The 12,310-nt window shown below is 42.3% G+C and overlaps 1 protein-coding gene and 1 long non-coding RNA gene across 2 annotated transcripts in view; one reads left to right on the forward strand and one right to left on the reverse strand.

The window, feature by feature from the left end:
- LOC147370366 (placenta-specific gene 8 protein-like) overlaps positions 1-12,310 on the forward strand; it is a 77,819-nt gene that overhangs the window by 33,129 nt on the left and 32,380 nt on the right. The window contains exon 4 of the mRNA XM_086405008.1: positions 2,419-2,489. Within this exon, the coding sequence (XP_086261134.1) occupies positions 2,419-2,489 (71 nt within the window). The remainder of the gene's footprint in view (positions 1-2,418; positions 2,490-12,310) is intronic.
- Positions 1-12,310, reverse strand: part of LOC147370367 (uncharacterized) — a 48,060-nt gene that overhangs the window by 17,478 nt on the left and 18,272 nt on the right. Inside the window, exon 2 of the long non-coding RNA XR_015165224.1 lies at positions 5,290-5,385. This is a non-coding gene — a long non-coding RNA (uncharacterized LOC147370367). The remainder of the gene's footprint in view (positions 1-5,289; positions 5,386-12,310) is intronic.

A 12,310-nucleotide genomic window follows, 5' to 3' on the forward strand; every position in this document is an offset into this window, starting at 1 on the left:
CTGTGGTCTGTCTTCAGCAAGAATCTTATTAAGTCAGTTTAGCAAGAATCCCCCTACCCGTAATGTCTTCCCTTACTACCTCTCCATTTACTACTGACCTCCTCAGATTGTCAGCTGTAAATCCCCAGCTTTGTTTTCTGTGTTCAGAATTTTTGTTGTTCAGTTGTAAAGTCATGTCCGACTCTTTTGTGACCAGATGGACTGTAGCTTCCTCTGTCCATGGGATTTCCCAAGCAAGAATACTGGAGTGGGTTGCCATTTTCTTCTCCAGGAGATCTTCCTGACCCAGGGATCAAAGTCACGTCTCCTGCATTGGCAGGTGGATTCTTTACCACCAAGCCACCAGGAAGCCCAAGAGATAATTCTTATCTGAACTGCATGGTGGGACAGACACCTAATAACAAGAATATCTGCTTTTCTTCAGTTCAGTTCAGTCACTCAGTCATGTCCAACTCTTTGCCACCCCATGAATCGCAGCACACCAGGCCTCCCTGTCCATCACCAGCTCCCGGAGTTCACTCAGACTCACATCCATCAAGTCAGTGATGCCATCCAGCCATCTCATCTTCTGTTGTCCCCTTCTCCTCCTGCCCCCAATCCCTCCCAGCATCAGAGTCTTTTCCAATGAGTCAACTCTTTGCACGAGGTGGCCAAAGTACTGGAGTTTCAGCCTTAGCATCATTCCTTCCAAAGAAATCCAGGGCTGATCTCCTTCAGAATGGACTGGTTGGATCTCCTTGCAGTTCAAGGGACTCTCAAGAGTCTTCTCCAACACCACAGTTCAAAAGCATCAATTCTTTGGCGCTCAGCCTTCTTCACAGTCCAACTCTCACATCCATACATGACCACAGGAAAAACCATAGCCTTGACTAGATGGACCTTTGTTGGCAAAGTAATGTCTCTGCTTTTGAATATGCTATCTAGGTTGGTCATAACTTTCCTTCCAAGGAGTAAGTGTCTTTTAATTTCATGGCTGCGGTCACCATCTGCAGTGATTGTGGAGCCCAAAAAAATAAAGTCTGACACTGTTTCCACTGTTTCCCCATCTATTTCCCATGAAGTGATGGGACCAGATGCCATGATCTTCATTTTCTGAACGTTGAGCTTTAAGCCAACTTTTTCACTCTCCACTTTCACTTTCATCAATAGGCTTTTTAGTCTGCTTTTCTTATCATTCCATAAATCACCACCTCTTTTTGAAGTCCCAGGGCTATCCCATTCCCTGGCCATAATTACCTAACTTGTCCTTGGATCTCATTGTCTTTGTGGGGCTCCTATACAAACATAACTAGCTGTGTTTTTCTCCTGTTAATTATCTTATGTCAATTTCATTAACAGACCAGCCACAAGAACCTAGAAGGGTAGAGGAAAATATTTCCTTTCCTGCACAAGTAATCCATTGATCTTGTGCAATATGCAAACACTCTATTGGAAACAGATATACAATAACAGATAAGACAAGGGAGTCCCTTGTCTCCAAGGAGCTGTGGTTTGACCAGGAACTGAATAATCTGAAATTGGGATAGGTCCAGAAAGTCCGGAAAGCAAGATTCCTGTAGTCTTAGACTATAATCTATAGAAGAGCAGCAAGAATAAAGTCTTTGGTGCATCTTTACAACCCAGGGACCAACGCAATGATTCGCTCAGTTTGTTGAGTCTAGTGTATTCAGAGCTCTGCAACATCCAATGACAAAGGTTGAGTTCATACAGTGTGTTAAAGTGAATGTTAATTACAACAAGAATGCAAGTAACTGAAGAAACATGTTCTTTTTTTTTTCTTTTAAGCAGAAGTGAGTTCTTTCAAATGTTACTGTTAATTTTTGCAATTGTGTCTTGAAAGCACTTTCCTGTCAACTTTTTCCATGATTGTGTCAACTCTGGGGAAAAGAGCAATGCAGCAGTCTGGTTTTCAAAATTTGTATCAAGTCAAACAACATTTTTCATCCCCACAAAGAAGAGAGGCTCCTCCCTTGCTTAAAGTAGAGTAGGTGATGGGCCAGGTGCTACTTCCTCACCCAGGATCTAATTTTAATTTTTGCTCCAAAATAGTGTATTTAAACAAAATTTTTCATAGAGTGTGTATTTCACAGGATGTGAGAACCCAAACCAACTTCACTGGTCTGGGTGGGGTTGAACTTTCTACCCACAATTCAATTGAACCCACCTGTGCAGTAACTGAATCATCCCACAAGGCAAAACAAGCATGAATGTGTTTGGCTGCATAGGCAATAGCAATTAAGGACTGGGTCCTGAAGCTTTGTTTTCAGAAGGAAAACACTTGTTTGTGATTCCCTTCCTACCATGATTCTTCCACCCTCTACCTCGCCCCAGCGCAGGTGGGATTCCTGTGTTTTACTTTCCCAAAGCCCCCTTTTGCAATGCATTTGTGATCTTCTGTGATTTTCTGTCTTCTTGCAGTGCAACTTTGGCTAACAGAGGGCTGGTTTACTTGGATCTCATTTACTACAGGATCCTGGATGCCTGGCAAAGTAAGTGCTCAACAAATATGTGTGTTGATGACCAATCTAGTGGGGCTTCCCGGGTGGCTCCACGATCAAGAATCTGCCTGCCAATTCAGGAGATGCAGGTTCAATCCCTGGGTCAGAGAAGATCCCCTGGAGGAGGTAATGGCAACCCACTCCAGTTTTCTTGCCTGAAAAGTCCCACGGACAGAGGAGTCTGGCAGGCTACAGTCCATTGGGCTGCAAAAAAGTTAGACACAACTGAGTGACTGAGCACAGATGCACGACCAATTGACTGTCCACTTTCTAGCTGTTAACATATTCGGAAATCAAGAGAGCCCGGCCTTTATTCAGAGCAACTGAGTCCATCTTGGCTCTACCTTTTCTAGTTTTTTGACTCTGGAAAATTCACCCAGGCTTTCTGAACTTCATTTTTTCATCTGCAAAATAAAGATGGTAATAATAACATCCTCCTCTGGGGCATTTCTAAGGAGTTAATATGATGATGGACTTGTAAATACTTAGTAGACATTCCAAGTACATCAGCCGAATTTAGTTAAGTGGTGAGTATATCAGTGTGGATGCTATAAAAGACTGTAGAAAATGAGTGGCTTAAAAATTACAGAGACTTCCCTGGTAGCCCAGTGCTTGAAAGTCTGCCTCCCAATGCAGAGGACTTGGGTTTGATCCCTGGTCAGGGAACTAAGATCCCACATGGACTTTAGTGTCTATGAATCCACCCCTGAATTTTGTTTCCTCTTGGCATAGAATTGTACCTAATCACTAATCCTCCGGATTAATCAAATGACACACTAATTTCTATGGGTACCTACCAATTCTGGCTTCCCAGGGATGTCATAAGGACACCCACCCAGGCAGAACTTCCAGGAAACTGACCCCAAAATAAAAGTTACCATCAGAGTGGTTGCCAGGGGTGGGATGGGGAAGGAAATAGGGAGTTTTTGTTTCATGAATGTAGAGTTTCAGTTTTGCAAGATGAAAAATTCTGGAGATTGGTGGAACAAAAATGTGAGTATATTTAGTTTTACTGAATTGTGCACTTAAAAATAGGTGATCAGTGTTCACTTTCACTTTTCACTTTCATGCATTGGAGAAGGAAATGGCAACCCACTCCAGTGTTCTTGCCTGGAGAATCCCAGGGACGGGGGAGCCTGGTGGGCTGCCGTCTCTGGGGTTGCACAGAGTCGGACACGACTGAAGTGACTTAGCAGTAGCAGTGGTGACCCAAGGACAAAAGAGTAGATAAAACCCAGGAGGATCTTGGAATGCAGGAATGGAAAAACCAGACCCTTATCATCCTTCCCTCCCCCATGTTGTTACTATTAATGGATTTCAGGTCCTCCTGAGCAGTATAACCTGTCTCCCCTGCAACCCCATAGGGAGAAGGTATTTGCTTTACTCTTCCCCCTACCAGTATACATGCCTCATCCAATCAGCAAATGACCCACAAGACCCCTATCCCACTCCTTGTACCATGGCTATAAAAGTGGACTCTGTTCACTAAGGGTTCACTAAGGACCCCTGTTCAACGTCGGTTCTCCCTTGAGCTGGCCTGCTGTTGTAACAGCATCTCCCACTCTAATAAACTTTATTTCCCTCTCATTCTGTCTCATGTCGAAATTCTATTCCAACCCACGCCCGGACCATGACAGTCAGTACGTTTTATGTTATGCATATTTTTTACCACAATGTTTAAAAATGTAATCATTGAAAGTCTCCACCAAACATTCAGTAAAAGGGGGAGACCTCCAAGGTATAAAGATACTGCATTTTATGACACATTGTATTTAAAGCTTAGGTGTTATTATCACCTCTGGAATTTTTATAGCTACAGAGAAACATCGATCTGTAGGGTCAAACAGGAATAAAATATCATCCAAATATTTCACATTCCCAGACAAAAATGGAGCTTAGAAAAATTAGTGTCCACACTATAAAACAGTGTGTGAAAGTTATTAGATGCACAAAATACATGGACCCAAATTAGCTATAATGTTGTAGCCACGCGTTCCGGGAAACAAACTCACTCAGAAGAACAATGCAGATAGTGGATGCAGTTTATTACACTGGTGGGCCCAAGGCAGAGGCTCCTCTTAACCAAGGACCCCAACCAGTTTTTGTGAAAACCTTATATACCCTAAGTGTTTGTGCTCAAACCCATCTCCCCAAATTCCTTGAAACTAGTCTGGACACGGTAAAAGAGAGATATGATCAAAGTTAACCCATGATTCATGTGTCACAAGCCTAGATAGTTAAATAGTGGACATTTATCAATAGGCCTGTGGTCATACCCCATAAGCATAATGGGATTTACGACTTTGTTCTGTTACAGAGATAATTAGCATATTCTTTTAGGTAAAGGAGAGTCTAGGTACAGGTCCTGAGGCTCCTACATCCGGGGGATCTGGTTTTCCAATTGGTATGTTGTTTCCATAGATACTGGGCATATAGCTCAAAGTCCACAGTCCAGCCCAAGATGGAATCTGTCTGTTTCCTCCTTCAACAACACTTATGGGATTTCCCCCAGCCTTATTCACATATCACTGACATATAACATTGAGTGAGTGTAAGGTGTGCAAACTGTTGAGTTGATACACTTACCTATCGGCAAAGATTGCCGCTAACACTTCCATCAAGTCACACAATTACAGCTTCTTTTCTGTGCTGAAAACATATAAGATCTACTCTCTTAACAGCTTTGAAGTGTGCCACACAGAATTAATAGTGTTTGGGTTTTGAACAAAAGTTGGTTAACTGGAAACTTCTCTAGCAACAACTACAGACCTGTGGAGTAGAATACACACACCTGGTTTTCCACCGTTATCATTCAACATCTCCATTCAAGTTTGCTGAATTTGCATGCCTTTTGTCTTCTTGCTTCACAGAGCAAGGTTACCTAGAGCTAACAGAAATAGGAAAAGTTTCAGTGTTTACATTTCCCTTCTTTAGAAATCCAAAGACTTTCATCCATCAGCTTTGCCACTTTTCATATTTACACAATTGTTTCCGTGGCAGCCACATTGTAACGAGAGCAATTTACAGTTAATCCAGGGCTTTCTCGCATTCCTCTCTCAGTTTTGCTTCTTAAAGCATAGGGCATCATTGCCCTGCCTCCTTTACAAAAATGTTCTCTACAGCTTGTCTCCAGCTGTGGTTTTTTTTTTTTTTTTGGAGGGCATTTCCTCCTCCTTCTCTGGCTCTATCCTTCCTGTTACCTTTGTCACTTGGTTTTCTCCTCTATTCACTCAGTGAATATTTCCAGAGGGGCTGCAATGTTCTCCCAAGAGGGAGCAAATGGATGTGGAGCCTGCTCCCTTGGGGGTGCCCCTGAGACCAGAGAGACAGGTGTGGATCAAGTCAACACAGGAACAAAGGTGGACTTGCAATAGCAGTTCATGATGGGGGCACTGGGCCAAGGGGAGATCAGGGAAGGCAACTGGGTCTGAGATCTGAAGGATGGGTAGGTATCTGTGGACCAGGTGAAAGGGTGAGGCCAGAACCCCAGTGCTCAGTCTCAGGCAGCACCATCTTCACCCATGTCCTTAACTTGCATAGTGCTTGCTGGTTTACAACCACAACCACAACCACTCAGACATCACGCTTATGTTCTGTGGAGTGGAGGGCAGGCGCTAATATTAATAGCTCTTTGTGTAACTGAGGACACATACAAGGTTCATTAAAGCCATTGAATGGTGTACCCAGAATGACGTGGTCTGGAAGTGGTCACTGGAGTGACCACTGGACTAACCTCAGGTCTCCAACCATAACTCCTGGGAATATCATTTTCTCTTCCGTGGTGACTCAGTCATTCATAACATCTCAACAGAAAGTTCTCAGACCCACTTCTCTGGTCCTACCAGAGAATGAAAAGTGCATTTTTTCACATTAACAGCTGGATATTTCTACATGGGCATCCCCCAAAAATGTCACTTAAATAAAACATCAAAAACTGTTGTTGTTGTTGCTCAGTTGCTAAGTCGTGTCTGACTCTGCGATTCCATGGACTGCAGCATGCCAGGCTTCCCTGTCCTTCACTGTCTCCTGGAATTTCCTCAAACTCATGTCCATTGAGATGGTGATGCCATCCAACCATCTCATTCTTTGTAATCGCCTTCTCCCCCTGCCCTCAATCTTTCCTAGCATCAGGGTCTTTTCTAATGAGTTGGCTCTTCACATCAGGTGGCCAAAGTACTGGAGCTTCAGCTTTAGATACTATTTCCCTTTTTCATAGTTTTCTTAACCTAATATTGGACAATTTATCTTTCCCAATGAACTATATGATCATTTTATCTAATTCTAAGAAAGAAAAAAAAAAAAACCCTTGTTTTCATTCTAATGGAACTGCATGAAATCAATTTTAAAAGCATTGACTTTATTATAAGATTTCTCATCCAAAAACATGAACATCTTTTCCAGCTATTCAGATTTTTTTCTGTTTTAACAAGACAGTAAGATTTTTTTTCTCTATATTTTCTGTTATTTTCTTATTAGAATTATTCCTAAGTAGTTTATAGTTTTCATCACTATTGTAAATGGAAAAAAATATGTTCCCATTTTTACTTTTTGCTGGTTCTTATTAGAGCAGAAACCTAAAGGAGATCAGTCCTGGGTGTTCATTGGAAGGACTGATGCTGAAGCCAGAACTCCAATACTTTGGCCACCTCATGCGAAGAGTTGACTCACTGGAAAAGACCCTGTTGCTGGGAGGGATTGGGGGCAGGAGGAGAAGGGGACGACAGAGGATGAGATGGCTGGATGGCATCACTGACTCGACATGAGTTTGGGTAAACTCTGGGAGTTGGTGATGGACAGAGAGGCCTGGCGTGCTGCAATTCATGGGGTCGCAAAGAGTCGGACACGATTGAGCGACTGAACTGAACTGAACTTATTAGAGCAGAAAAGACCTTTTGGTTTCTGTATGTTTATCTAGTATCCATCCACCTTATCACATTCTCTTAAGATAATATTTGCCATTGGTTTGGAATAAATAGTCTTTTGCCTGGTTAAATTTCTTTTATACCTACCTGCTTAGAATTTTTATTCCGATTGAATGGTTGTTGAATTTAAGCAAGTGCTGTTAGAATATCTGCTGATGTTTTCTCTTAGCTTATCAGTGTAATAAATTATGGTGATGGACTTAGAGACTGACCCACTCATGCAGTTGTGGAATAAACCTTGCTTATTTATTGTCTTTTATTCTTTTGATATAATGTACAAAGAAGTCTTCTATAATTTTCCTCTCTAAATCATCAGTGATATTAATCTATAATTATAATTAGTGATTAAAAAATAATCTATACATTTTTTTCTTTCTTAAATTTTAGTGTTAAAATTACACTGGCTTCAAAACATCATTTTAAAAGACTTTTCTATGGCTTGGAGGAGTGGCTGAATTTCCATTTCTAACCAGCTCCCAGGTGATACTAATACTACCAGTCCAGGAACACACTTTGAGGAGCAAGGGTCTAAATTACTTAGCACTGGAATTGTCAGACATTTAGAGGTAGATTAAAGCCCAACTCTGAGGCCATCGGGCCCTAGAATCTTTTCAGTATTGACCTCCAAGCACATTATTGTTGTTCTGTTTTTGTTTTTTCCGTCTTCTTGGGTCTGTTTTAATAGCTTGTGTTTTGCCAGGAAATCACACATTTCTGTAGGCTTTCATAATCATTGCTATAGAGTTGCCTATAATGAGTCTCTCAAATTTTTGAATTTCTCACATACCTATGGTCATGACTTTTTCTCTCATTCCTAACTTCTTTTATTTCCTTCTCTTTTTTGACCTCGTCAACTTTGCGCATTTTTTGTCTGTTTTATATATAGTTTACTAGTCTATTCACTAACTTTTGGAGTTATTTCCAGCAGATTCTAATTTGTCCTTCTTACTAATACTATTTTAATATATTATTTTTTCTATATCATTAATTTCAACTTTTACCTTTGTCGATTGATTTCAATTTCGTGTTTTCTTTTTCTAACTTTTTTAAGATGAATATTTAGTTTCTTTTTTTTTTTTTTTTTGGTTTTACTTTTAAATTATGAAGGCATTTTAGAGCTCTAAATGTTCCCTTTAGTACTGTTTTCAGGGTCCTATTAATCTCAATAAAAGTGGATTATTTTTCCCTGGTTTCTAGAGAGTTTTTCCTACTTACATCATTCTTGTGAAAGTTACAAGTGTCAATATATGTAAAAAGAGTAGTTGCCCTGCTCTTTTTGGTGTAAGCAAATGTGGGTGTTAACTACTGTAATTATTTACCTATTTATTAGAGACGATCTGAGAGGACAAGTCTGGAGCTGTTGGTGGCCCCTGTACCTCCACGTGAAGTTTGAGAAGGAATGAAGTTGGCATGAAGCAGAGCAGAACCAAGACCACTGGGCCTTGGTTACATGGTTGGACCTGGAGCAAGTTGGTCCCAAAATTGGTTGCACCCAAGATTTTTCAGATATGAGGCAATAAATTTCCTTTTTTGCTTAATATGATCTTCTCTGGTAGCTCAGGCATAAAGAATCCACCTGCAATTCAGGAGACCCCAGTTCAATCCCAGGATCAGGAAGATCCCCTGGAGAAGGGACAGGCTACCCACTCCAGGATTCTTGGGCTCCCTGGTGGCTCAGACAGTAAAGAATCCACCTCATGTCTGACTTTTGTGACTCCATGAACTGTAGTCTGCCAGGCTTCTCTGTCCATGGGGTTCTCCAGGCAAAAATACTGGAGTGGGTTGCAATTTCCTTCTCCAGGGGATCTTCCTAACCCAGAAATCGACCCTGGGTCTCCGGCATTGCAAGCAGATTCTTTACCAACTGAGCTATGAGAGAAGCCCATGACTAACACTTTATATTTACAGTTAATATTCTGTGATTGCAGTCAGAAAGAGTCTTAAACGATACAACTGCCAAGCAGTGTCCCAGGATAGAAACTTGAGATCCATTTCAATTTTGCTGTCTCACTGACCATATTCCATATAGCAAGTCTGCAGATTCTACTTCTTAAATTTCTTTTCGTTATGATTCCTTTTCCCCACTTCCTTAATTCAAGGGAGAAGGGAGGAAAAAAGCAGTGTTTGCTGAATACTTATAGACATATTTATAGACTGCTAGGTAGTGGTGGTATGACTACATGACTTTAGTCACAAAGTCAAGTCTGACCCTTGTGACTCTTCAGACTGTAGCCTACCAGGCTCCTCTGTCCATAGGATTTCCCAGCAAGAATACTGGAGTGGGTTGCCATTTCCTTCTCCAGGGATCTGACTCGGATCGAACCCAAGTCTCCTGCATTGGCAGGCGGATTCTTTACCACTGAGCCACCAGGGAAGCTCAAACTACTAGGACACGTTCACTATTTAATCCCAACAGTAACCGTATGAAGAATTTGAAGAATTTGAAGCAGAGATGGTGACTGACTAGACCAAGGTCACACAGTGAGCCAGCAGTGATTCTAACTCCAGAAGCCGTACTGGGCACCCCTATCATGATAAACATTTTCTCTCTTGATAAACATTTACTCAGTGAGTAACCCCAGAAGCAATAGTTATAGAACTCCACCCCAGGCAGTGCCCATATGACACAGGCCAGTGGCTACTTAGTCCTTTTTGAAAATGGCAATGACTCTCCAAAGCAGTCTAGTCAATACCCAACCTGATCACTTTTCTCAGAGAATTTGTCATCAACCACTAAATCTCCACGTTCTCAGCCCCAGAGCTTGTGGAACCTGTTTGCAAAGAAAAGAGCAACACCAGCCAGGTTGTGGCCATGCCACATCTTTTGATCAAAGAAAGACAAAAAAAAAAAAAGGCCTGGTGATTTTCTCAGCAGGAGTTCACACACACACATACACACACACACACACACACACACACATCTGTTCACATGTCTGTCTCCTTGAAAATATAGTTCTTGGACTTCCCTGGTTGTCCAGTGCTTAAGAAGCTTTCTGTCAATGCAGGGGACATGGGTTCAAGTCCTGGTCCGGGAAGATTCCGCATGCTGCAGGTCATCTAAGCCTGTACATTGCAAATACTGAAGCCCAAGCACCCTAGATCCCATGATGTGCAACAAGAGAAGCCACTGCAATGAGAAGCCCGTGCACCACAGCTCGGGAGTAGCCCCCGCTTGCTGAAACTAGAGAAAGCCTACACAGTAATGAAGATCCAGCACAGCCATAAATAAATACACAAATTTTAATATATATATATATAGTTCTTTAAGGAGTCTTTTCTGTTGTTTTTGTTTTTAATTTTTTAAATGTTTGGCCACACAGCACATAGGATCCCTGACCAGGGATCGAACCCACACCCCCTGCAGTGGGAACTCGGCATCTCAACCACTGGACCACCACAGAAGTCTCTGTGGAGCCTTTCCTGAATAGTCCTATAAACCTCTCTCTGCTGCCATTCTAGGACTCCTCACATAGACCATCTGAACACTTCCTACTTCTACAGATGCTCCTTTCACTTCCTCAAATCCACCGAGCTCATGCCGGGACTTTTGCCCTCTCTGGGAATGCTCCTCCCACCCATCCACACAGCCACCTCCCAATCCTCCTCGGGTGTCTGCTCCAGGGAGGCCTCCCCTGCCCATCCTGTCTGAGGTAGGTCCTGGCTTCCCCGACTCCCTCTTTCAGAACCACAGCCCCCTGATGACTGTCTTTGCAACCCTTTAGAACAATACACAACAGTTTTATTCACTTGGATGTTGACTTGGGGTTTGTTTGTGTTTGCGTGTTTTTTCTTTCCTCTTTCTCCTTTACTAGGATAAAACCAAATGGGCATCTTGAGAGCAGGAAACCTGTTTGTTGCTCTTATATCACTGGTACATCACACAGTCCTGTTGTATAGCAAGGACTTAGTATATATGTATATGTTTAGTGAATGAATGAATAAAAGAATCAGAGACTAGAATATAGAACCTGGGGGGCCTGATTTAACTCAATCACAGACGACTTGGTGGGTCCCTTTTTAAAATGTTCAATTGGTATAAATGGGCAGAACGCATGAAGTTCCCAAATCCTGGATCCTTCCCCATTTGATGGAATTAAATTAATCCCTGGGTGATTCTTTTCCTGTTTCTGTGTGACTGGCTCAGCGAATGAGTGAGTGAGTGCTCAGTCATGTCCAACTCTGTGACCCCGTGGACTATAGCCCACCAGGCTCCTCTGTCCCTGGGATTTTCCAGGCAAGAATGATGGAGTGGGTTGCCATCTCCTCCACCAGGGGATCTTCCTGACCCAGGGATTGAAACCACGTCTCCTGAATTGGCAGGTGGATTCTTTACTACTGTGACACCTGTGGCTGGCTCGGACCATAACTCTAAAGACATTTTAATGTGACCCCACGGGCCCCTGAATTTCACTCATGCCAGTGACAGAGGCCTCCCCCTGTCCTTCAAAGTCTCAGTGTCCAGCTGGAGAGTGGGGCAGGTGAGATGTCCTACTGTGGAGGAGAGGGGTACACAGATGGCTTTGAAAGAACCTTAAAAAAAGGGCTTCATCCTGGGAAAGGGTAGGGGTGAGAGGGGAGGGAAACGCGACTCTATTGCATATTGTCCATGTATCCAGGCTCTCCCATATTATCTTATTTAATCCTCACCAGGGTCCTGAAATGTGGATGTTTTCACCACTGTTTTATAGTTATAAGACTCTTATAGTTAAGAGTCATAGTGGAAAAATACAGACTTTTATGTCAGATAAGCCTGGATTCACATTCCACCCTTTCAGATTAGCTGCTATAGGGCCCTTGAAAACTATTCAACTTCTCTGGACTCAGTTTCCTTATTATTAGTAGTAGTAGTAACAATGACAGTTGCTATGAATGTCAAATGATGAAGATATA

This window comes from Bos grunniens, chromosome 6 (assembly GCF_055505025.1).
Source record: "Bos grunniens cultivar Pamir isolate PY7600 chromosome 6, Bosgru_T2T1.0, whole genome shotgun sequence".
Classification (NCBI taxonomy): domain Eukaryota; kingdom Metazoa; phylum Chordata; class Mammalia; order Artiodactyla; family Bovidae; genus Bos; species Bos grunniens.